General features: G+C 41.9%; 2 protein-coding genes across 7 annotated transcripts in view; both read left to right on the top strand.

The window, feature by feature from the left end:
* Nucleotides 1-259: 259 nt before the first annotated feature.
* LOC307032712 (uncharacterized protein) lies at nt 260-7,555 on the top strand. The gene is made up of 3 exons (XM_079670882.1): nt 260-558; nt 920-979; nt 6,078-7,555. The coding sequence occupies exons 2-3, from the start codon at nt 947-949 to the stop codon at nt 7,278-7,280; spliced, it is 1,236 nt and encodes a 411-aa protein (XP_079527008.1). The 5' UTR covers nt 260-558; nt 920-946; the 3' UTR covers nt 7,281-7,555.
* LOC307032710 (general transcription factor II-I repeat domain-containing protein 2-like) overlaps nt 5,252-26,311 on the top strand; it is a 56,679-nt gene continuing 35,619 nt past the window's right edge. For 2 of the 6 annotated variants that reach the window (XM_079670879.1, XM_079670878.1), the window contains exons 1-2: nt 20,608-20,788; nt 21,400-21,465. Coding sequence is in view for 2 of the 6 variants with exons in the window: in XM_079670880.1 (XP_079527006.1) it covers nt 21,433-21,465 (33 nt within the window). In the remaining 4 variants the exon portion in view is untranslated. Of the gene's footprint in view, nt 5,414-20,607; nt 20,789-21,182; nt 21,466-26,311 lie in introns of those variants that run through there. The other 4 variants (XM_079670880.1, XM_079670876.1, XM_079670877.1 and 1 more) reach the window with 4 other exon arrangements.

Genomic DNA, 26,311 nt, shown 5'->3' with positions numbered 1-26,311 from the left:
CCCAGAGAGGACCTGAAGCAGCTCTGTGGTCTTCATCAGGACCCAGTGTTCCCAGAGAGGACCTGAAGCAGGTCTGTGGTCTTCATCAGGACCCAGTGTCCCCAGAGAGGACCTGAAGCAGCTCTGTGGTCTTCATCAGGACCCAGTGTTCCCAGAGAGGACCTGAAGCAGGTCTGTGGTCTTCATCAGGACCCAGTGTCCCCAGAGAGGACCTGAAGCAGCTCTGTGGTCTTCATCTGGACCCAGTGTCCCCAGATAGGACCTGAAGCAGGTCTGTGGTCTTCATCAGGACCCAGTGTCCCCAGAGAGGACCTGAAGCAGCTCTGTGGTCTTCATCTGGACCCAGTGTCCCCAGATAGGACCTGAAGCAGGTCTGTGGTCTTCATCAGGACCCAGTGTTCCCCGAGAGGACCTGAAGCAGCTCTGTGGTCTTCATCAGGGCCCAGTGTTCCCAGAGAGGACCTGAAGCAGCTCTGTGGTCTTCATCAGGACCCAGTGTTCCCCGAGAGGACCTGAAGCAGCTCTGTGGTCTTCTCAGTGTTTCCAGCTTAAAAGAAGGTGTGTGTGTGTGTGTGTGTGTGTGTGTGTGTGTGTGTGTGGTTTTAGTACGGTAACTCTTCTTTATTACCGTTAGCATTCTGGTTTCTGTTAGGTACCTCCTTTATGTTACAGGATGAATGAAAGCAGCTTTATTACTGTCTCCTGTTGTCGCAGACAAAGTAGCATTACATGGAAATATTCAAGTAAAGTAAAAGTACCTCTAAATAGTACTTAAGTACAGTACTTGAGTAAATGTACTTAGTTACTTCTCACATCTGCTATGAACCTACGAAGTAGCTGTAGATTAGTTTTGTTGTGTCTGTCGGTTGTATTGAGTTGTCTTGTTTTGTGTCAGCTGTAGTTGTGTTGATTATTTCAGAGACCCATCCGGAGAACTGAGAGCAGCATGGAGGAGAACAAAGAGACCCCTGGAGCTCAGGTCAGTGTGCACTTCCTCACAATATATTTCTAATTCCAGCCAGGCGGGCGTCTTGCCGTCATCAAAAGAGTTTTTATCGCTCGAAGCGACATTCGAATATTCATGTTCAACTTCCTCTGTCTTCTTTGTCGAAACTAGCATTGGGATCTATGTTTATTAATACGTTACACCGGCCGCTCTCCCCCTTGTGTCCCCCGTGTTACGTCACACGCGGGAGGTCACGTGCCGAGGCTTTTTTAAGCGGAAGTGAACATTTCTTACAAAAACGACGCCAGATGTCACTGTAGTGTATATTTCTGTATTTTTTTTTTGAAAATCTAGTGTATTCATCATTTTCCTACACATTTATTCACAGGTGTCTTTAACCTGGAAGTTGCTCTTTAAACATCACTTTAAATGTTAGGCCCCGCCCACTCCATCGGATCGGCAATCGGCATCGGCCGATACTGATTCCGGCGATCGGCCCCAAAATTGGCAATCGGAGCATCCCTAATAGTCTTTGGTAACAGTAGTTATTTCATCTAGTGAACCTTCCTGAAAAATGTCCCAATCAAAACAGGCTTTCAACTGTTCCCTACTTTCATTTGTCCATGTCCTTATTACTTTCTTTTCTGGTTGACTTCCCTTCAGTTTGGTCTTATACACTGGTATCATATTCACAACATTATGATCAGAGTTCAGTATTGGTGTTCTGTATTTAGACACATAATAGGTTTCTCAATACTGAAATTTCCCCTCCTCGACTCCTCGGTCCTCCGGTAGTGACCCGGTAATGAATTTCAGCGCGCCATTTTGAAGGACATGTCATTTCTCTAAATAAGGATCGAGCATCGAGGAGGCTCTCTGGAGGAGCTCTAACCGAGGAGACACTGATGGGTCCTCCACGGATGCATTTCCGGGAACGGTGGAGGCGTGATGCACGGCCGGACTTATCTCAGCCAATGACAGCTCTGCATGCATCCCCTGGATATTATTTTAGAAACTGCTTTCATCACGTTGCGATGTTTCCAGAGAGAACAGCTGTGAGGTCCGTGCAGAAAGCAGAGCAGTGTGTATAATAGGGGTGTAACGGTTCACAAACATTTCGGTTCGGTACCTACCTCGGTTTTTAGGTCAACGGTTCATTACGTTTTCGGTACAGCAGAAAAAATTATCACATAACATATATATATATATATTTGTATTATTATTAAACTTTGAATAATGTATTAACTCAAATAAATATAAAATATAATAAAAGAAACATTAAGGTGCAGCATTTTGATGAACTGTAATAATCTGTATTTGAACTTTACTGCACTAGTACTCACACAACATAAACTATTAGTTTTGGGTTTTTAATTATTATTAAACTGAATATTCACTCAAATAAATACAAAATATAATAAACATTAAGGGGCAGCATTTCGATGAACTGAAATAATCTGTATTTGAACTGTACTGTACTAGTACCTAAGCAGCCAGTTTGACATTAGGACTTGCTTGTCATTGTATTTTCATGTTTTTTTTAAAGAAAAATGTACTTGTCCACATTGCTTGCTGAAAAGGGCAGATCTGCTGGCACTAACAATGTCTCCTGCTGTGGAGAACACCCTCTCTAGGGACAGAGGTAGCAGATACAGCCAGGTAGCGCTTTGCTAACATGGCAACATAAGGATATTTGGCGTTTGTAATAGCTTTGGCTCGGTCTAAACTTTTTGCGAGTGGTGGAGGCTTAAATGCTAGCGGGAGTTGGGTTTGCACTTCAGTCTTTTGGTACCGGTGATATTCACGTTCGGGTGATGCCTTTTCAAATGAGTGCAAGTTTGATGTATTGCCAGCCGCGTAACAATTGTTAGTTGAAAAATGCCGACAAACAGCTTTGGTTCGGTCCACCTGTCTTTGCCTGTCATCCTTGTACGTAACTGCAAAACCAAAATGTTCCCAAACCGGAGACTTCAATGATGCTGAAGGATTTTCGAGCTCAACTTTATTTGCGTTCGCCATTTCGCTAGTTCCTCAAATGACTGACTAAATTTGAACGCATCCCTCTGACCAGCTCTCATAGTATGCCTCTCGTCCAATTAAATGACTTGCTCGCTCTGACGCGTTGAACCCAATGTGAGCAAATTACTCTGAATGCTGAGGAAACCTGAGATTGATTCCAAGAAGTTGTTCACGTTCTCAATTTTTTTACGTTTAACGGTATGTTCGTTCGGTACACACGTGAACCGAACGGTACGGGTACGTATACCGTTACACCGCTAGTGTATAATATATATCACTCAGTATAACAGGCCTACTCTCTTTATTTGCTTTAGTCGATATTTTTCTAAGACCATTTAGTGCTTCACATAATAAAATACACAACGGCTGTAGCCTGATTATGCTTTACGAGCTGTAGTAGGTGTGTGTGGTACAGTGTGTAGGTGTGTGTGGGGTACAGTCTGTGTGTGTGTTGTACTGTGTGTGTTTTAAAGTGTGTGTGTTGTACAGTGCGTACGGCGGACAGACGGGTCTCAGTTGGTTTGGTGTCCTCTTTTAATAGCCTATGTGTAAATACAACTTTTGGCCCGTAATTGAAATTCCCCATTTCAGCGACCAGAGAGAGGGGGGGGGGGATATATCCAGTCTCCGATTGTGTTACGTCATTATGAGAGTGCTCTCATACTTGTTTGATTCTGAAATTGTATATATTTATATAAATGTGTGTGTGTCCGCATCTGTAGCCTGTTATTGTCTCATTATACCGCACTGTGAATGAATTCAAAGTAAATATATAAGTCATCATGAACACATCAGACAGAGGGCTGCTGTGTCTCCTGTCCTCATTAATGGACGTCTCTTTAAAATGACCGCTCAGAGGAGAGGAGTTCTCATTTCTCTAACCGCCTGCTGCTTCCCCTCTCTCCTCGGTTCCCCTCCCTCAGTTCCCCTCCCTCAGTTCCCCTCCTCAGTCCTCCGCTCGCATCTCCTGTGGGCGGGACTAAGTATCGAGGATAGGAGTCGAGGAGGGGAAATTTAAGTATTGAGAAACCTCTATTGGCTCCTTTATCATTAACAAAGCATTTGTCCAGGATATTCTCTTTCCTGCTGTGATCCCTAACATACTGCTGGAACCCAGGTAACACAGTCTCCAGGCGACATTGCTTCAGGTCCCAGAGCATTATTGCCAGTGGCTGAGTTGTAGCTCGTGAACACAGTGTCCTCTGCCGCTGGGAGGCACATAAACAACAAACAGTAAAATACACCCGAATTCTCTGGGCAGATAAAAGGGTCTTAACGTCATGCCGAGAATTTCTATGTTGGGATTGCAGGTTTTACATTTGGCTGAGTATGATCGGCACTACAGATCATTAATATACACACAAATACCGCCTCTTCTGGTTTCCCCCGAGTTCGCATCACTGTCTGCTCGAACAAGGGTGAATCCAGGTACTTCAAAGAGAGATTCAGGCTTTGTAGATTGTAGCCAACTTTCCGTGAAACATAATAAAGAGGCCTCAAGAAATTCATGACGGTACCTTGTGTATGTCCTTAGTGTGTCCACGTTGTTGCTCAATGAGCGCAGGTTTGTGAGAATGATGGATGGAAGTGGTGGCCGGCTGAATCTCCGCCGTAGGCGATTCTGAACGCCTCCCCTCCTTCCTCATCTCTTTTTCCTGGTGTTTCTAACCGGCTCCCGAGAGATTTCATCCAATATCGAAGAGCACAGGTGGCTTGGTGTATTCGTAGGAAGCCGATCGCATTTTAGCTCTAGCATAGCCTCGCGGCTGTAGCAGCGTAGAGGCCGGGGCTCCTCGCCATACCTGTTCGTGCTGTCACTCAGGTGTGTCTTGGAAAGTTGAATGGCCAGACATGTTCTGCAGAAGGCAAATGTAATTCACAGGATCAAAAGCATGGTCTCTCAAAATGACGTTTCATACAGACACAATAAAGTTTAGACAATAATTAGACCAAAAAAACTAAAACAAGACGAACGGAGCATACTGAGACTCGCAGTGACAGGATGCCGTCTCCCTCTGTCTCCTGAATACCAGGGGTGGGAGTAAGTCATCCATGTGCAAGTCTCAAGTTACTGGGGTGAGAGTCAAGCAAGTCAAGTCCTACGAAATTCTGATGAATAACCCCAGTTTCCGCATTTAAATCAGTTAAAAGACAGTGGTTATGAAACTAGGGTTTTATTTTCAACATTAACAACAATGAAGAGTGGGGCTCTGAAATCATAAAACAGGCAATAGGGGGAATAATTGGGCAGTATAGTGTGTGTGTGTGTGTGTGTATAGAGGTGCGTGTGGTTAAAACGTAGCAGCCTGCGGTCGCTCGCTAGCTGTTCTAATGAAGGTAAACACAGTGAAGGCACAGCTCTTTGCGGCTGGTACTGCTCTTCTGAGATTCTGCTGAGTTACACGTTACTGCCTCCTGGTGCTGCAGAGATTTCATGAAGTGAAGGAGGTTTTTCTTCTATAAAACAGCTGTGGGCAGCAGATACTGAGTCACAGACTCTCCTGTGTTGCCGATCTGGTGCTTGAACAAATAACTCTACACCCCTGGTCGAAATGTCCCTAAAATGACGTCCGAGTTTGAAATATATCTCAAATAATGTATGTATTTCCCCACATAAACATAACAGTCTGCAATGAAACGGCTGTCTCCTGTGCGCTCCACTTCCTACTTTCTACTGCGAACGAGATACTTTCTCTTTTCTTTTTTTTTCATTGCCCTCTAGGGGCTTAGTAAATGCAAATATTTTATTTTAAAAAGTAAAGTCCTTTCGAGTCATCTGTCTCAAGCCTAAGTCAAGTCTCAAGTCATGAATTCAAAGTCAAGTCGAGTCTTTTATCAATGTTAGTCAAGCAAGTCTCAAGTCAAAAAATATGCGAGTCAAGTCATGTGACTCGAGTCAAGTCATGTGACTCGAGTCCCCCACCTCTGGTATATACTTTGGTTAGAATATTGCTGTATTACTGTATCAAATATAATACAAATATAATAAACACAAACAGTTGATAAGTAGTATTTTGTTAACTCAAGGTTTATATTAAGTGAGTTTTTATTGTGTTAACACACACATGCTTTTTAGATTGACTTTCTCTCTTTCTCTGTCCGTCTGTTCTAGAAACCGAAAGGAAGAGAGAGACGTCACAGCTGTCAGCAATGTGACAAATCCTTTACAACATCTGAACATTTAAAGAGCCACCTGCATATTCACACGGGAGAAAAACCATATAGCTGTGAAGAGTGTGGGAAAACTTTCACTACATCAGGTGCTCTCAAATCACATCAACGTATTCACACTGGAGAAAAACCTTACAGCTGTGAAGAGTGTGGGACAACTTTCACTACATCAGGTGCTCTTAAATCACATCAACGTATTCATACTGGAGAAAAACCGTACAGCTGTGAAGAGTGTGGGACAACTTTCACTAGATCAAGTGATCTCAAATCACATCAACGTATTCATACTGGAAAAAAACCTTACAGCTGTGAAGAGTGCGGGACAACTTTCACTACATCAAGTTATCTCAAAACACATCAACGTATTCATACTGGAGAAAAACCATACAGCTGTGAAGAGTGTGGGACAACTTTCACTAGATCAAGTCATCTCAAAACACATCACCGTATTCATACTGGAGAAAAACCATACAGCTGTGAAGAGTGTGGGACAACTTTCACTAGATCAAGTCATCTCAAAACACATCACCGTATTCATACTGGAGAAAAACCGTACTGGTGTGAAGAGTGTGGGAAAACGTTCACGAGATCAGATGCTCTCAAATCACATCTTCGTGTTCATACTGGAGAAAAACCATACAGCTGTGAAGAGTGTGGGGCAACTTTCACTACATCAAGTTATCTCAAAACACATCAACGTATTCACACTGGAGAAAAACCGTACTGGTGTGAAGAGTGTGGGAAAACGTTCACTACATCAAGTAATCTCAAAACACATCACCGTATTCATACTGGAGAAAAACCATACAGCTGTGAAGAGTGTGGGACAACTTTCACTACATCAAGTGCTCTCAGATCACATCACCGTATTCATACTGGAGAAAAACCGTACTGGTGTGAAGAGTGCGGGACAACTTTCACTACATCAAGTTATCTCAAAACACATCAACGTATTCATACTGGAGAAAAACCTTACAGCTGTGAAGAGTGTGGGAAAACTTTCACTACATCAAGTCATCTCAAAACACATCACCGTATTCATACTCGAGAAAATCCGAACTGGTGTGAAGAGTGTGGGAAAACGTTCACTAGATCAGATGCTCTCAAATCACATCTTCGTGTTCACACACTCTTAAAACCATAGTGGTGTTAAGAGTGTGGGAAAACAATTTCTTAAAGTATTCACCTTAAAGGCCATGAGCGAGTTTCACTGTTCATTAATCTGCCGAGTAGTTAATGTTGTGACTTTAAACTTTGATTGGGATGTTTTTGATAGTTCCTGTTGAGTTAGCAGTCTGTTCTGGTCTAAAAGAACCAATGATTCATGTATCTAGAACATATTTACAATGTTTTCAGTTTGATCCTATTCTCTTGTTGAAATGATCAGACTAGCAAAAATAAAATGGCCTTAGAAACAGACTCGCAACCCTGCATATCTGTTGTGTTTTGCAGCATATTATAAACATGTCATTCCCTTATTTTCAAATACCACAGGTTGTGTAGTGATGTATTTGAGGTGTACTGTCCACATTGCAGACCTGAAGTCGTGCAGTCAATGTATGCAAAGTGTTAAGGACCTTGGTCTCTGAGACTCAAAAAAGCCTTTCTCGCCTACCTGTCCACTTTGCATACCTGAGATCCTGCAGTCATTTCTCAAAGATGGTGTGGCATATAGGGTGGTGCAATCTCCTGATAAGACTGTATTATAGTGGAAATCTGAAATCCTAGAAAACAAGATAACATTAGGATAATCAATTTATACAACCCATGTCCAAATCTAACCACTGATATATTTAAAGAAATAGCAGGAAATAAACATAGGAAGGAAGTTTGGTGTGGTGATTTCAATGCACACAACAGTCTATGGGGCAGCAACCATACAGACAGTAACGGAAATATAGTGGAAGAAATGCTGGAGGAAAGAACACTGGTATGCCTTAATGATGGACATGGCACAAGAGTAGATGTACACAGGGGGAAAGTCTCATGCCTGGATCTGACATTAGTGTCAAACTGTTTGGTTCATACATGCAAATGGTTTGTTTTGAATAACTCCACTGTAGGAAATGACCATTATCCAGTGCTTACTAAAATGAATAATAATGTATATATGCAGGAAGGAGGTGTAATAACCAGGTGGTGCTTTGCTAAAGCCGATTGGTGGAAATGTAGGATATGGTGTGAGGAGTCGGTATACCTGCTAACATCAGAGGGAAGCATAGAGGTAATTACAAGCCAAATAACATAACATATACTAAATGCAGAACAGTATACCCAAAGCAACAACCAAGGGTAGGAAGAAAGTGGTGCCATGGTGGAATGAGGAATGCAGCAGGGCTAATAAAGAGCGGAGCAATGCATTTAGAGAATTAAAGAAAGACATGACACAAAATAATGTTCTAGAGTATCAAAGGAAAAGGGCAGCTGCTCGAAGGACAATTAAATATACACAAAAGAGAACATGGAGAGAATTGTGGTCTACCATTGGCAGAGGAGTAACATTAGGTGATGTCTGGTCCATGTTTAAGCAGATGAGTGGGAAAAGGAAATCCCTTAAAATTCCAGCTTTGGTTGATGGGGAGAGGCTGGCAGTGGCAGATAAAGAGAAGGCAGGTATGTTAGGAAGGACACTTGTAGCAGTACATAGTGGGGAGCATCTCAGTGATATCCATAGGCAGCAAAAACAGCAGTTACTAGCAGAGAATGAGAACGTGAAGGAGAAGAGACAGGATAATAGGTCAGCTCTTGATGTGGAATTTAGAATGTCAGAACTCAAAATAGCCTTACAAGGTACAGCATATACAGCCCCAGGACAAGACCAGCTATGTTTAGACAGTTACCTATGGAAACTATGAAAATGGTGCTGAGTCTTTTCAATAACATCTGGAGAGAAGGAGATATGCCAAGTGTGTGGAAAACAGCAATCGTGCTACCATTCAATAAGCCAGGGAAAGATACAGATAACCCCAGTAACTACAGACCAATAGCTCTTACATCACACCTATGTAAATGGATGGAAAAGATCATTGTCGGTAGGCTCTCATGTACTGGAACAGAAAGGGCTACTGAGTAGTTTTCAGAGCGGATTTCGTAAAGGGCGGTCCACAATAGATGCGTTAGTAAGAGTGAGTAACGATGTGGAAAAAACATTGAAAAGGAAAGAGATAATGGCAATAGTGTACTTTGACATTGAAAAGGCGTATGACTCTATGTGGAGGGATGGGCTACTGATCAAATTGGGTAGAATGGGTATTGGAGGGAGAATGTTCAATTGGGTGAGGGCCTTTTTAACAGACAGGACATTTAGAGTAAAGGTTGGAGCAGATATTTCCAATTATTTTGAAATAGGAAATGGTATTCCCCAAGGGAGTGCAGCCAGTCCAATATTATTTAACATCATGATTAATTATATATTTACATGCTTTGACACATGCATCCAATCGGCTCTGTACGCAGATGATGGGGCTATTTGGATGAGGGGAAGAAATGCCCCATACGTAATGGAGAATATAGCTAGAGCGATTAAAAAAGTGGAGAGGTGGTCATATAACTGGGGATTCAAAATGTCAGAAAGTCTCGGTTTGCATTTATAAAGAATGTACACATGTGTTTTAATCGTTAATGTCATATTATGTACTAAGTAAATACATTTGTTCCTGCTCAAGATTAGATTAAACTCTATTGTTGTTGCACAGATTACAGGTACTGAGACAACGAAATGCAGTTTAGCTTCTAACCAGGAGTGCAACAAGCAGTAAAGTGAAAAGTAATGTACACAATCTAGAATAAAATATAGAATGAATTGAATGATGAATAAACAGTGAGGGGTATGAATACACACAGCAGCCTGTGAGCAGTATGAACAGAGTGTATGAATATGCTAAGATGTATAAAGTATGAAAACGGTAAGCAGTGCAAGTATGGTATAACATATGTAGATATTAATTTCATGATGATAAACATTGTGGAACACTGATGAAAAATGTTAATGGAGGGGGCGACGTAAAACTGACACCAAACAACAACAGACTTTTGCCGAGCCAATTGTTCAGAAGGGGCATAACGTGAAACCTGCAGGTCCCCACCAACCCGTTCACGTATCTAACAGATATTCCCCACTCAGCGAGACACCCGCTGAGAAGCCAACTCTGGTTATTGGTAGCTCTATTATGAGACACGTGAATTTAGAGACCGAAGCGTCCACAGTCACATGCATTCCGGGGGCCAGAGCGGGCGACGTTGAGGCGCATCTTAGACTGCTGGCTAAAAATAAACGTAAATACAGTAGGATTGTTATTCACATCGGTGGTAATGATGTTCGTTTACGCCAATCAGAATGCACCAAACTTAATGTGGCGTCGGTGTGTAGTTATGCTAAAACAATGTCGGACACCGTAATCTTCTCTGGTCCCCTCCCCAATCTGATCAATGATGACATGTATAGCCGCATGTCATAATTTCAGCACTGGTTGTCTTGGTGGTGCCCAGCAAACAATGTGGGCTTCGTGAATAGTTGGACAGCCTTCTGGGGAAAATCTGGTCTGATTAAGAGAGACGGCATTCATCCTACTTTGGAAGGTGCGAATCTCATTTCGGCAAACATTTCAGGGCTCTGTGGACTTAATCCATGACAAACTGGAGTTGAGACCAGGAGGCAGAGTCGCAGTCTTACACGCTTCTCTGCGCTCTCTCCTAGGCAGTCATCCATAGGAATCCCGACCCCAATAAAATACCCAATATTAACGGTGTGTGTGTCTGCCCAAGGACAATTTAAGGTAAAACCTAATAGAGGTGTCATACATAATAACCTAATAAAAGTAAATGTAACAACTACTACAGTGCAACAAAACAGGAAGATTAAATGTGGTCTCTTAAACATAAGATCTCTAGCATCTAAAGCAATATTGGTAAATGATTTAATATCAGATTATAATATTGATATATGCTGTTTCACTGAAACTTGGTTGAGACATGAAGAATATGTCAGCATAAATGAGGCCACTCCACCCAGCCATATCAATACTCATATTGCCCGAGGCACGGGCCGAGGAGGTGGAGTTGCAGCAATCTTTGACTCAAGTTTACTTATCAATACTAAACAAAAATTAAATTATACCTCCTTTGAAAGCCTCATTTTCAGTCTTACGCATCCGACCTGGAAAACTTTGCAGCCAATTTTATTTGTTACAGTGTACCGTGCACCAGGTCCTTATTCAGAATTCTTATCAGAATTGTCTGAGTTTTTATCAGCTTTGGTACTTAAAACAGATAAAGTAATTATCGTAGGTGACTTTAATATTCATGTTGACGATGATAAAAATAGCCTTACTGTTGTATTTAACTCTATATTAGATTCTGTTGGTTTCTTTCAGAGTGTAAATAAACCAACCCACTGCTATAATCACACTCTTGACCTTGTTCTGACTTATGGTATTGAAATTGAGCAACTATTAGTCGAACCGCATAATCCTGCTTTATCCGACCATTTCTTAGTAACTTTTGAAGTACTGTTACTAGACTACGAAGCATTAGCCAAAAGCTCCTGCAGCAGAAACCTATCTGTTAGTGCTATAGCCAAATTTAAGGAAGAGATTCCACCAATACTTAACTCGATAGCATGTCTGCATGTAGGGGAGGAAACTTATACAAAATGTACACCACCCCAAATTGATCATGTTGTTGATAGTGCTACAGATGCGCTGCGAATAAAATTAGACTCTGTTGCTCCTTTGAAAAAGAAGAAAATAAAACAACATAGATTAGCTCCATGGCATAATGCCGAAACCCGCAAAATAAAGCAAAAGTCGAGACAACTTGAAAGGATATGGCGTTCCACTAAACTTGAAGAATCTCGTTTAATTTGGCATATTACTCTCAATGAATATAAGAAAGCACTGCGTAAAGCGAGAGCAGCCTACTACTCTTCATTAATAGATGAGAATAAGAATAATGCAAGATTTCTTTTCAGCACTGTAGCCAGGCTGACAGAGAGCCACAGCTCGACTGAGCCTTCTATCCCCATAGCACTCAGTAGCAATGATTTTATGTGCTTTTTTAACGATAAAATTGTTACTCTTAGAAACAAAATCAATGACCTCTTGCCTTTGACCAGTATAGTGTTATCAACAGCTCCCAGAAACGTAAGTTCTAATATTACACTAGATAGTAAACTAGAATGCTTTTCAGCCATAAACCTTGAACAATTAAATTCAATGATTCTCTCTTCTAAACCATCAATGTGTATCTTAGACCCGATTCCAACTAAGCTGTTAAAAAAAGTTTTTCCATTAATTAGCACTTCTTTATTAAATATTATGAATATGTCTTTATTATCAGGCTATGTTCCACAATCATTCAAAGTAGCAGTGATAAAACCGCTTCTTAAAAAGCACAACCTCGATCCAGAGGTTTTAGCCAACTATAGACCTATTTCTAATCTTCCGTTCCTCTCAAAGATTCTTGAGAAAGCAGTCTCAAAGCAGCTGTGTGATTACTTAAAAAACTATGATTTATTTGAAGATTTTCAGTCTGGCTTTAGAACACAACATAGCACAGAGACAGCTCTGGTTAAAGTCACAAATGACATTCTAATAGCCTCTGACAAGGGACTTGTCTCTATTCTTGTCTTGCTCGATCTTAGTGCTGCATTTGATACTATCGACCATGATATCCTATTGCAAAGACTAGAGCACTTAGTTGGCATACAGGGAACTGCTTTAGGCTGGTTTAGGTCCTATCTATCTGAACGCTCTCAGTTTGTACGTGTCAACGATGAATCTTCCATGCAAACCAAAGTTAGCCATGGAGTGCCACAGGGCTCAGTGCTTGGACCTATTTTGTTCACCCTATATATGCTTCCGTTAGGCAATATTATAAGGAATCATTCTGTAAACTTTCATTGTTATGCGGATGATACTCAACTATATTTATCAATCAAGCCTGATGAAATTAATCATCTAAATAAAATTCAAGACTGCCTCAAGGACTTAAAAACGTGGATGACCTTACATTTTTTGATGTTAAACACGACCAAAACTGAAGTTATTGTACTTGGCCCGAAGAATTTACGAAACAAATTATCTAAAGATATATTAACTATGGATGGCATTAATTTGGCCTCCAGTGAGACTGTAAGGAATCTTGGTGTTATATTTGATCAGGATTTATCCTTTAACACCCACATAAAATCAATTTCAAGGACCGCCTACTTCCATCTACGTAACATTGCAAAAATCAGGCATATCTTGCCTCAAAACGATGCAGAGAAACTAGTCCATTCATTTGTTACTTCAAGGCTGGATTATTGTAACTCCTTATTATCAGGGTGTACCAAGAAGTCAGTCAAGTCGCTTCAGCTGATTCAAAATGCTGCAGCTCGTGTACGAACCAGAGTTAGGAAAAGGGACCACATTACTCCTGTTCTGGCTGCCTTACACTGGCTCCCTATAGAACACAGGATAGAATTTAAAATTCTTCTTCTCGCCTACAAAGCCCTTAATGGGCAGGCGCCATCTTACCTTAAATAACTCATTATACCCTATTGTCCTACTAGGGCATTGCGTTCCAAGAATGCAGGGTTGTTGGTTGTTCCTAGAGTCTCTAAAAGTACAATGGGAGCCAGAGCCTTTTCTTATCAAGCTCCACTTTTGTGGAATCAGCTTCCAGTTTGTGTTCGGACGGCAGACACCCTATCCGTTTTTAAGAGTGCGCTTAAGACCTTCCTTTTTGATAAAGCTTATAGTTAGGGCTGATTAGATTCAGCCCCTAGTTTTGCTGATATAGGCTTAGTTTGTCGGGGGACATCTTACTTCTTCCTTCTCTCTGTCTATACCTGTGTACTCTCATGTTCCGATTAACCCAGCTTCCCCAAATGTCTTTCTTTTTGGTGTCTATATACGCCGGGATCCGGAGTCATGGATGATCCTGCGGTCCTGTGTCATGGATTGCGAGTCCTGGATCTTGAGTCGTGGCTGTGGTCCTGGATCATAAGTCCTGGATGGATATCCTCGTGGATTCATCTTCTTATTATACACACATGCATTTCAAAAACTTTGGACTACCTATGTTGCAAATGTATTATCTTTTCAATTTATACACGGCATCTATTGCACGTCTGTCCGTCCTGGGAGAGGGATCCCTCCTCTGTTGCTCTCCCTGAGGTTTCTCCCATTTTTCCCTTTAAACTGTGGGTTTTTCTCTGGAAGTGTTTCCTTGTACGATGTGAGGGTCTAAGGACAGAGGGTCTGAGGACAGAGGGTCTAAGGACAGAGGGTGTCGTATTGTCATACTGATATTCTGTACAAACTGTGAAGTCAGGGCAGCGGCTCGTCTGGTCTTCAACCTTCCCAAATTCTCCCACACCACACCGCTCCTCCGCTCCCTTCACTGGCTTCCAGTAACTGCTAGAATCCACTTCAAGACACTGGTACTTGCGTACCATGCTGTGAATGGATCTGGCCCTTCCTACATCCAGGACATGGTTAAACCGTACACCCCAGCACGTGCACTCCGCTCTGCATCAGCCAAACAGCTCGCTGCACCCGCACTGCGAGGGGGACCCAAGTTCCCGTCAGCAAAAACACGTGGGTTTGCTATCCTGGCTCCAAAATGGTGGAATGAGCTCCCCATTGAAATCAGGACAGCAGATAGCTTACACATCTTCCGACGCAAACTGAAAACTCATCTCTTTAGACTCCACTTCGAGCGATAGAATTACTAACAAAGCACTTATATACTAATAAAGGGCTGGCTTTCTAAATGCCAGTTGAGTAGCACTTGAAATGTTTGGCTCTATGAAACCTGATGGACTTATATGATTCTGTTTTCTTAAAGGTTGTATCTTCCTGGTCGAATGCACTTATTGTAAGTCGCTTTGGATAAAAGCGTCAGCTAAATGCAATGTAATGTAAAAGTCCACTGAGACAAATGTAACATTTGTGATATTGGGCTATATAAATAAACATTGATTGATTGATTGATTGATTGATTGAGAGCTTCATCAGCAGCACGGGGTAAAACCCACCAATGAGCGCTCAGCTGGAGATACCAGCGAGTCCTTTCCCATCAAGCATTTTGCTTCCGCAGCCCGTGGAGAGGAACTGCGCCGCCTCGCCGCGCCTCGCTCTCAAGGCTTCGGGCGTCTTTGTCCCGCGAGATTTCAACGTCTCATGTGAGCGAGCCTCCAGAGCAAGTCGGACAAAATGACTAACCATCATGCAACGTACGAACAAGACGTTGATCGAAATTGCGCAGGTCTGCGCAGGTCTCGCTTGTCTCAAACAAGCCTGTTGGCTGTGAGCCAGCCGCGAGCATGGTCGCGCGCCGTGCTTGTCGCCGCGTTTTGATTACGTCATCACAACAACACGTTAGGTTACCAAACTTATCGGTGCATTTGTTGTTGTTGAAGGCCTGGCTGTTAGTCTTTATTTACACTATTTTGTTGTAGGCCTACTGGCCTAGATGTTTATGCAGTTTTAAAGCACCTTGGCTTTGTTCTGAATGCACTTTGTTGTAGTTATCCTACAGAGAAAATAAAATGCACTTGACTTGGAATTAATGTACTGTATGCATTCAAAAGTGCTGAATAAATGTTTTATGGACCCATAATAGTGATTATTATTTAAGTTAAGTTTTCCATAATCATGTCTTTTTCCATAATCAGGTAGCTGAAAAACATTGGTAAAAAATGTATACATTATATATATTTCTATTAATCATTTTCGGCATTCGGTTTTCGGCCAACTGTTTCCTATTTTCGTTATCGGCTGTGTATTGGAGCGATAAAGTCATCCCCTATCAATGCAGTTCTGATAGAAGCACGAGAGATGCCTCTGGAGATCAGAAGAGAGAGACTTGCTCTGTCATACTGGGTCAGGCTACAAGGAAGTGGAGAAGAAAATATTTCAAACAGAATATTACAGGATTGCTGGGAATATGCAAAATTACAGGGACGTGGGTTTGGCTGGATGAGTAAGGAAAGAACGAGGGCATATGGAGTGGAGAATATCACGTTTGCCAAAGCAACCTCATTTAGCAGTGTTCCCCCATGGCTGTTCCCAGAAGCTAAAATAGATATGAGTATTGTAGAAAGGAAAAAAGAGTGGCAAATAAATGAAGTGGGAATTAAAACGAGTATCTGAACGAAAAGTACTACAATTACCTACAAATGTATACAGATGGTTCTAAGAACAAGGAAGAGCGTGTTGGAGTTGGCATATACAGGACTGTCTCAGAAAATTAGAATATTGTGATAAAGTTCTTTATTTTCTGTAATGCAATTAAAAAAACAAAAATGTCATACATTCTGGATTCATTACAAATCAACTGAAATATTGCAAGCCTTTTATTATTTTAATATTGCTGATTATGGCATACAGCTTAAGAAAACTCAAAAATCCTATCTCAAAAAATTAGAATAGTTCCTCAGACCAAGTAAAAAAAAAAGATTTATAACAGCAAAACACAATCAAACATTTGAAAATGTCCATTAATGCACTCAGTACTTGGTTGGGAATCCTTTTGCACGGATTACTGCATCAATGCGGCGTGGCATGGAGGCAATCAGCCTGTGGCATTGCTGAGGTGTTATGGATGCCCAGGATGCTTCAATAGCGGCCTTTAGCTCATTAGCATTGTTGGGTCTGGTGTCTTTCAGCTTCTTCTTCACAATACCCCACATATTCTCTATGGGGTTCAGGTCAGGGGAATTTGCAGGCCAATCGAGGACAGTAATGCCATGGTCAGTACACCAGTTACTGGTGGTTTTGCCACTGTGGGCAGGTGCCAGATCATGCTGGAAAATGAATTCCTCATCTCCATAGAGCTTTTCAGCAGACGGAAGCATGTAGTGCTCTAAAATCTCTTGGTACACAGCTGCATTTACTCTGGGCTTGATGAAACACAGTGGACCAACACCAGCAGCTGACATGGCTCCCCAAACCATCGCTGACTGTGGGAACTTCACACTGGATTTCAAGCAACTTGGATTTTGCTCCTCTCCAGCCTTTCTCCAGACTCTGGCGCCTTGACTTCCAAATGAAATACAAAACTTGCTTTCGTCTGAAAAGAGGACTTTGGACCACTGTGCAACTGTCCAGTGCTTCTTTTCCTTAGCCCAAGTCAGACGCCTCTTCCGTTGTCTTGAGTTCAGAAGTGGCTTGACCATGGGAATACGGCTATTGTAGCCCATTTCCGGACACGTCTGTGAACAGTGACTTTTGATACCTGGACTCCAGCTTCAGTCCACTGTCTTTGAAGCTCCCCCAAATTCTGGAAGCGACTCTTCTTCACAATGCTGTTAAGGCTGCGGTCATCTCTCTTGGTTGTGCAGCGTTTCCTGCCACATTTCCCCCTTCCAACAGACTTTTTGTGGATGTGCTTTGAAACTGCACTCTGTGAACAGCTTGCTCTTTGAGAAATTTCTTTTTGTGTCTTACCCTCCTGATGGAGGGTGTCAATGACGGTCCTCTGGACAGCAGTCAGATCAGCAGTCTTCCCCATACTTGTGATTTAGTTTACTGAACCAAGCTGAGTGTTTTTCAAGGCTCAGGAAACCCTTGCAGGTGTTTCGAGTTAATTAGACGATTCAAGTGATTCGTTGAACACCCTACTAGTATACTTTTTCATGATATTCTAATATTTAGAGATAGGATATTTGAGTTTTCTTAAGCTGTATGCCATAATCAGCAATATTAAAATAATAAAAGGCTTGCAATATTTCAGTTGATTTGTAATGAATCCAGAATGTATGACATTTTTGTTTTTTTAATTGCATTACAGAAAATAAAGAACTTTATCACAATATTCTAATTTTCTGAGACAGTCCTGTACATCCCAGACTTTAAAATATCTATTTTAAAAAGAACGTCTGATCAATTATCAGTGTATACAGCAGAAATGCTTGCTGTAATAATAGGATTGCAGTGGGTTGAAGAGGTCAGACCAGATAGGGTGGTGATATGCACAGATTCATTGTCCATATTACAAAGCATACAATCAACAACAACAACTAGGGAAGACATTCTCATAGAACTGAATCAGAGCCTGTTAAGACTGCACAGAAGCGGCATAGATCTGCAGTTCTGCTGGGTGCCTGCTCATGAGGGGGGGAAAGGGAACGAGTGTGCATGAGGGGGTGAAAGGGAACAAGTGTGCTGATAAATTACTAAAAAGTGCACAACAAAAGCAAATAACATTACCAGTTCAACTTGGAGAAGGAGAAGGAAAAGCAGTAATTAAGAAGAAAGGGATGGAGATCTGGCAGAAAGAAAGACCAGAAAGGCAAGGACTATCATAAAGTACAAAAGACAATTACAATTAATATTCATAAAGAAAGAAATAGAAGGGAGGAAATCATGATGACTAGACTCAGAATAAATCACACGGCTTTGAATGGTACGCTGTATGTCATGGGGGAAAGTGACAGTAACAAGTGTGGGAACTGTGCAGTAAAAGAAGATGTAGAACATATCTTGTTACACTGTGACATCTATAAAGCTGAAAGAGAAAAACTAAAGGATGAAGTTTTAGAGGCAGAGAGGGAGTGGAGTGTGGTTGGTGTTTTGGGAACAAAAGGAGAGGGAGTAAGAGCTACCAGAAAGGCACTGTTTCAATTCTTGAGTGAAACTGGGGTAGGAAAAATAATTTAACATTCGGTCAGGAAAGAACATAGATTTGTTTTTTGTTTTATTTATTTCATGGTTGTATTGATTTATTGATTTATTTTAATTTTATTTTGATTAGAGCATAAGTTAAAGAGTTGGAATGATTTGATGATACATACTCATGGACAGTAGGTGGCGGTATGCACCTTTTAAGGTGTTTGCAATCCGCTAAATAGCAAGAGAAGAAGAAGAAAAGCAAGAGAAGAAGAATAAACCGAGAGAAGAAGAAAAAGAAGAAGAGGTGGTGAGTGGATTAAACACACGCGGAGGTTTCATTAAGTGTATTTACACCTGTTAGCTTAGTTTACAGTTAATCACGAATCAGAAGTAATCTTTTTTAACACAGCTGTAATATTGGAAGAAAGAAACTCACAAAAAAACTTTAAAATGTGCGCCAAAAATAGTCTCAAATTATCTTTAAATAAAGGCTAAAAGCTATTGGCTAACAGCTAAAGTCTTAAAGCTAACGGCTAACAGCTACAGTCTAAAAGCTAAAGTCTAACACGCAACGTCTAAAAGCTATCGGTGAACAGCTAAAGTCTTAAAGCTAACGGCTAACAGCTACAGTTATTATTCCAGTTCGGCTCTGGGTGAGTAACAGTTGATTTGTAATGCTAAGCTGACTTTATTTTAGTTATTTATTACACCAGTTGTCTTTAAGACAGTTTGAGTTGTTGTGTTGGTGCTCTTTACCATAGATATAGTTTTAAATATATGCTTATTTTTCCCATTGAAGTTTTCAATATATAGCATTTTTCCCATTGAAATGAATGGGGTTCTTCAGTTAGCAGCTAACGCTAAGCTAAGCGACGGTTTAGCTCATTAGATAAATACATATACTTTATTAAAATAATTATTTACCTTAAACTTAGAAATGATTGTGTCACAGCAGAAGTGTTTTCAGGCATTACGCAAGTTAAGCATATTTAAAAGATACAATAAGATATAATAAAAATGAAGCATTAGCAGCAAGTTTACACACGGGACACATATCACTAGAGTATCTAAAGAATACACAATATACAGAAAATACTGTATACATGGAGTACATTAAACAGTCTTACTTGCTAATGTTTGCTTTCTGTGTTAACTTAGTGATAGTTAATGACACAGATAGCGTTATAACCGTGGTTCAAACAACCGTTAATGTCACTTTCTATGTGAATAAAGTCATTTTAATCAAATAAAAGTGAACAAACTGTAAGTTAGAATGTAAGTTGCGACACAGATTATGATGAATTATATCTAAATATTTGTATTGTATTAATAATAATTTATACAGAAAACAAACTTGTTATCGTAATGGTTAAAGTCATTTGCATGTAATGTTAATAACTATCTGACCTTTTCTATCATTTTCTCCTCTGCTTAACATCACATTTACTAAATGGATCAATTTGGAACATGTTTACGTCTCAGCAGCATAGATGAGACAAGGCACTGCACATGATGTAATAAAACACTAAATATAAGCATCTAGAAATGGAAAATATCATTGAATAAACTTTTTGAATTCCTCCTCTTCACTCCTGACAGTTTCCCACCTGAAGCAGCTCTGTGGTCTTCATCAGGACCCAGTGTCCCCAGAGAGGACCTGAAGCAGCTCTGTGGTCTTCATCAGGACCCAGTGTCCCCATAGAGGACCTGAAACAGCTCTGTGGTCTTCATCAGGACCCAGTGTCCCCAGAGAGGACCTGAAGCAGCTCTGTGGTCTTCATCAGGACCCAGTGTCCCCAGAGAGGACCTGAAGCAGCTCTGTGGTCTTCATCAGGACCCAGTGTCTCCAGAGAGGATCTGAAGCAGCTCTGTGGTCTTCATCAGGACCCAGTGTCCCCAGAGAGGACCTGAAGCAGCTCTGTGGTCTTCATCAGGACCCAGTGTTCCCAGAGAGGACCTGAAGCAGCTCTGTGGTCTTCATCAGGACCCAGTGTCCCCAGAGAGGACCTGAAGCAGCTCTGTGGTCTTCTCAGTGTTTCCAGCTTAAAAGAAGGTGTGTGTGTGTGTGTGTGTGTGTGTGTGTGTGTGTGTGTGTGTGTGTGTGTGTGTGTGTGTGTGTGTGTGTGTGTGTGTGTGTGTGTGTGTGTGTGTGTGTGTGTGTGTGTGTGTGTGTGTGTGTGTGTGTGTGTGTGTGTGTGTGTGTGTGTGTGTGTGTGTGTGTGTGTGTGTGTGTGTGTGTGTGTGTGTGTGTGTGTGTGTGTGTGTGTGTGTGTGTGTGTGTGTGTGTGTGTGTGTGTGTGTGTGTGTGTGTGTGGGTGTGGTAACTCCTTTATGTTACAGGATGACTCCTCAGTTTATTGACTTGTTGTTTCTAGTCTCCTCCTGACTTACAGAGTCCTGTTGCTGTGAGTTTCTCCTCTTCAGTGAAGCAGCTTTATTACTGTCTCCTATTGTCGCAGACAAAGTAGCATTACATGGAAATATTCAAGTAAAGTAAAAGTACCTCTAAATAGTACTTAAGTACAGTACTTGAGTAAATGTACTTAGTTACTTCTCACCTCTGCTATGAACCTACGAAGTAGCTGTAGATTAGTTTTGTTGTGTCTGTCTGTTGTATTGAGTTGTCTTGTTTTGTGTCAGCTGTAGTTGTGTTGATTATTTCAGAGACCCATCCGGAGAAGGAGAACTGAGAGCAGCATGGAGGAGAACAAAGAGACCCCTGGAGCTCAGGTCAGTGTGCACTTCCTCACAATATATTTCTAATTCCAGCGTTTCCGCCAGGCGGGCGTCTTGCCGTCATTTGACGCCCTTATTCAGCTCGGAACGCCCTGAACTCGAGCCGAGGGCGTCCAAAAGAGTTTTTATCGCTTGAAGCGACGAAAAAGGACAAGGACATCCCTCTGTTGGAGGGGCAAAGGAGTCTGGTGGGATTCTTTTCACCGCCAGCAAAGCGTGTTCCTGTGCTAGTGGAGCACGCGCGTGAACTGCGAGCGCCGGAGCCTCGCAGCGGCGAAACTGAGGTTCTGGTAAACTGTGGTAACGTGAAGATCCGTTTGGGAGCCGAAAGAGCCGGCTCTTCTTAGTGAGCCGAGCCAAATGATCCGACTCACTAAAAACAGCCGGGATTCCCATCACTAATACGTTAAGAGATAGTATCTATAAGGGACGGCAAAATTCAAGTCCGGGGTTTCCCACACATAGACTTTACTTGGGCCGTCCAGGTAAGAGGGAGAGAGGAAAAGAGAGCGCTTCCGCTAAGTTCTCCCGTGTTATTATTAGGGTTGCAAAATTCCGGGAATTTTCAAAGATGGAAACTTTCCATGGGAATTTATGGGAATAAACTGGGAATTTTCTAAATTGATGGTTGGCTCTTCTTAGGGAACTTAAATATAGTTGGGGAAAGTATATTTTTGCATAATCTTGACTAAAACAAACAGATGACGTTCAAGTACACTTGGATATCCATGCCATAGCACACTGCTCACTGCATGGCTATTGGGACCACACCCCCTACAGGCACTGTGCGTTCCTCCATCACATGCAAAGATGAGTAATATTTAACTCAACATTCCTGTTGTAGAGGCTAAGCCAACGCTTTAGGCCTCTGAGGATCCGCTTTGTGGGGGTAATTGACGCACACAAGTTTGCTGCCGAATAAAGGTCAGAAACAAAGTTTCCAGTTCGAAACAGTCCATTTATTTTCACTTTTACTGGTTTCCATTTTACTTGCTTCTTTCCATATTCACCACACGATATTACCGTTTACACAATACCTTTGCTTTGCTTGTAATCCCGTGTTTGCGTGTGTGCTCCGTGTGTGTGTTCTCCGTGTGTGGTCAAAAACTATATGGCCTTCCGGCGGAACCTCTCACCACCAAACATGGGTTCCTACCTTTATACCCACAGATGTTAATTGGCTCCTACACACCGGCCCCTAATTGATAGTACAGGTATCAATTGAAAACAATTAAGGAGCCAAATGTGAAAATCATTTTTCAATACATAGAAATGCACATCCTACACTTCCTGTACTAAACATAGTTTAGTAATAGGTCGCACAATAATGTTGGTCTTGGTCTGTAGCTTTAGCGTACCAGTCCTCCTTTGTCAGGAAAAACCTCCAATACTTAGTAGTCCATCTTCCAGAATCGGATCCAGCTTGTAGATGGAACTGTGTCTTCTCACTGTTCCTGTTTCAGATGTTAAAGAAGTGATTTCATCCTTAAACCTATGCTGCTGACCGTAGCGTATTATAGCCAACTCAGCTTCCAAGAGATTTTTAGGTGTCAAGATGTGACTCTCCGGGTTGACTTTGGGTTTCAGTCTTTTCACTTGACCAGCTTGTGCAGAGGGATTCAAATCCTTTCTTTTACGACTCAACTCCAACAGAATTGTCTTCAGCCTGCGAAACCAGGCCACCGACACTTTGAGCCTTTTCCAGTCTGAGATGTAAGTCATGAGCTGGTCTGTTGCATCAAGTGATTCATTGACTAAGATATTAACTGAGGTATCTTTTCTGACTTCTGGGTCAACCAAATCCAACATGACATCACCGCCATAATATATAGGCCATTCCTCTTCAGATTTGACAAGAAACATGGGACCCTCAAACCAACTGCGGCTCTTCAGAAAGTCAGGGATCTTCATTCCTCTGGATGCAGCATCAGCTGGGTTGTCTTTGGTTCCTCCATGCTTCCATTGACATGGTCTTGAAACCTCTCTTATGGTTGTGATCCTATTTGCCACAAATGTGTGGAAACGCTTGTCCTCGTTGTTAATGTACTTCAGAACTGAAGTACTGTCTGTCCAAAACACAGACACATCCAAATGAAGTTGAAGCTCTGATTTTAACATCATATCCACTCTGGCAGCCAGAACAGCAGCTGTTAGTTCCAGTCGTGGAATGGTCACCATTTGTATGGGTGTAAATCTAGCCTTTCCTAATAGGAAAGCAACATGAACATCGCCTTTGCAGTTCAGAAGCCTGATGTAAGTTACAGTCCCGTAGCCATTTTCACTGGCATCAGCAAAGTGATGTAGTTGAGAGTGTATGGGTTCACCGAAGTCCTTTGGCTTCATACATCTGTCCACTTTGAGTGATGCCAACAACTTAATGTCCTCCAACCACCGTCTCCACTGTTGTACGATATCTGATGGCATGGCATCATCCCATCCAAAGCTCTTGTTGCATTATCTTGGCTGGCAAAGTGACTGGTGCCAAAATACCCAAAGGATCATACACCGAGCTTGTTGTGGATAGCATGCCACGTCTGGTTAGAGCCTGCTGTTTCACTTCCATCTTAAACTTAAAGGAATCTGACTCGACGCACCAGAGTAGTCCCAAAGCTCTCAAGAGGAAGATTGTCTCTATCCAGATCCAGGTCCTTTAGCTCTTTAGCCTTCTGCTCTTCTGCGATTGTCTGCAAAACTACCCGACTATTGCTGATCCATTTTTCCAGCACAACAACCTCCTCTTTTACAGAGAGCATTAAGATCTTCAACCATTTGTATTGCTGCCTTCTCTGAGCCCAAACCCATCAAACAGTCATCCACATAGAAATTTCGCTTAACCGCTTCAACAGTCTCAGCAGAAAAGCCAGACTTGTTGTCGTCAGCAGTTTTCCTTAGCGCATAGCTAGCGCAACTGGGAGAAGAGACAGCCCCAAACAGATGCACCGTCATTCTGTATTCCTGGATCTCTCTGGTGAAGTCTCCCTCTGGCCACCAGAGAAAACGAAGGAAATCTCGGTCTTCTTCTGTGACTTTGACCTGGTGAAACATAGCCCGGATGTCGCCCATGAATGCCACAGGTTCCTGCCTGAAACGAGTGAGAACTCCAAGCAGTGAACTGATGAGATTGGGACCTTGGTACATCGTTTAATGATGTTCCTTTTTAAATGTGGCACCACAATCAAACACAACTCGGAGAAAACCTTTTCGTGGATGGTAAATACTGTGGTGTGGGATGTACCATAATTTCCCACTGCCACAGTGCTGCTGTGTTGGTACCTGTTCAGCATAACCCTTTTCAATCACTCCATTCAGAAAGCTGGCATATTCCTTGTGCAACATTGGGTTACTCACAAATCTTTTCCTCAATCCAAGTAGCCTTTGCTTTGCCACTACAAAGTTGTTTGGAAGAAGGACGTCAGGTGTCTTAAGGGGCAACTTCAGGCTGTACCTGTTGTCCTGTAGTGTTGCAGATGTATTCATGATTTCCATAAATGTTTGGTCTTCCCTTGACATCTCTTTTTCCTCTGAGGGCTTTTCATTAAAGGCATGATTATACTGACTGCTAAGCATGAGCTCCAATTTGGAAATAGAAATCCTATTCACCACAACAGAAGAAAGCTCCATGTCAACATCGCTGCCATTGCTGCTTCCATGTAAAGGAACATTGATGACCCATCCCAACACTGTTCTTATAGCGTATGGGCCATTTCCACAACTGTTGACAATTTCCCAAGGTTCCAATATCTTGGGAGCGTTGGTTCCAATCAACATGTCAACATTGGCATTTATGCTGGGGATATGAGCTTTTGACAAATGATTCCACCTCTTCACATCTGCGTCTGTAGCAATGTTTTCTTTGGTTACTGGCATTTGGTTCTGTGTGAGGACTTCTGGAAGAGGATAAAAGTTATTTTCCTCAAGACCAGATACCTCCATCCCAAATAAGGAGTAAGCTGGAACGACCTTTTTCTGTCCCATAGTCTTCAAAAGAAAATTATTTCTTTTTCCTGTGATGTTTAATCTGTGCATGAGATCTTCTGAGCAGAATGTGGCTGTGCTTCCCGGATCTAAAAATACATAGGTCTGTATAATCTCACTTCCCTTTGTGGACTTGACCTGCACTGGAATCATTGAAAGAATGCAGCCATCATTTCCGGCCACTGTACGTCCACATGTCTGAGGGGGGGGTTTGTGATTTAGCGGTTTGTCCCAATTCCACATTAGATGTATTTATGTGGAGCGCAGTAGGATGTTGCTTATCACAAACCTCACAGATCAAGCGTTGTTTACATTCCCGGCTTATGTGTCCAATACACAATCATCCAAAGCAAATTCCTTTCTCCTTTTAGAAATTGAATTTTGTCTCAGTGCTTCCTTTTGCTGAACTGCTTACATCTGTCCAAAACGTGAGTGTTGTGATCACAACAATGACACACCAAGCTCTCCTGTGGTTTTGAGTTATTTGTAGGGGTGTAACGGTATCCGTATTCGTCCCGTACCGTCACGGTTCGGACGTCACGGTTCGGCACATGCAGTCACACGGCAAATACGCCTTTTTTTACGAGTGGGAAAAAAGTCTGTCACTCAAGGCAGTAATACACTATATATAATCCAGGGGGCGGTATTGCGCCTAAAAGCCAGCCGCCCGTAAATGACAAATGAAGAACAAAACACAACAAAACGAACACAATACATGAAGAAGAAAAGTTAGCAGCTATGGCGATTGGCGAGTTCACACAACACACAGGAGCTAGAACCCACCTGCTTCTTTTAAATCAGCTGTGTGGGAACATTTCGGGTTCCCTGTGGACTACAACAATGATGGGGTGCGAGTGGTGGATCG

This window comes from Notothenia rossii (assembly GCF_949606895.1).
Source record: "Notothenia rossii genome assembly, chromosome: 3".
Classification (NCBI taxonomy): domain Eukaryota; kingdom Metazoa; phylum Chordata; class Actinopteri; order Perciformes; family Nototheniidae; genus Notothenia; species Notothenia rossii.
This window is presented reverse-complemented; position numbering and strand designations above follow the sequence as displayed.

Excerpts from the sequence above, each read along its gene's own strand:
- LOC307032712 (XM_079670882.1), top strand. The coding sequence starts at position 947 with ATGGAGGAGAACAAAGAGACCCCTGGAGCTCAG. Across the intron at positions 980-6,077 it reads AAGAGACCCCTGGAGCTCAG|AAACCGAAAGGAAGAGAGAG; the intron begins GTCAGTGTGCAC and ends CGTCTGTTCTAG.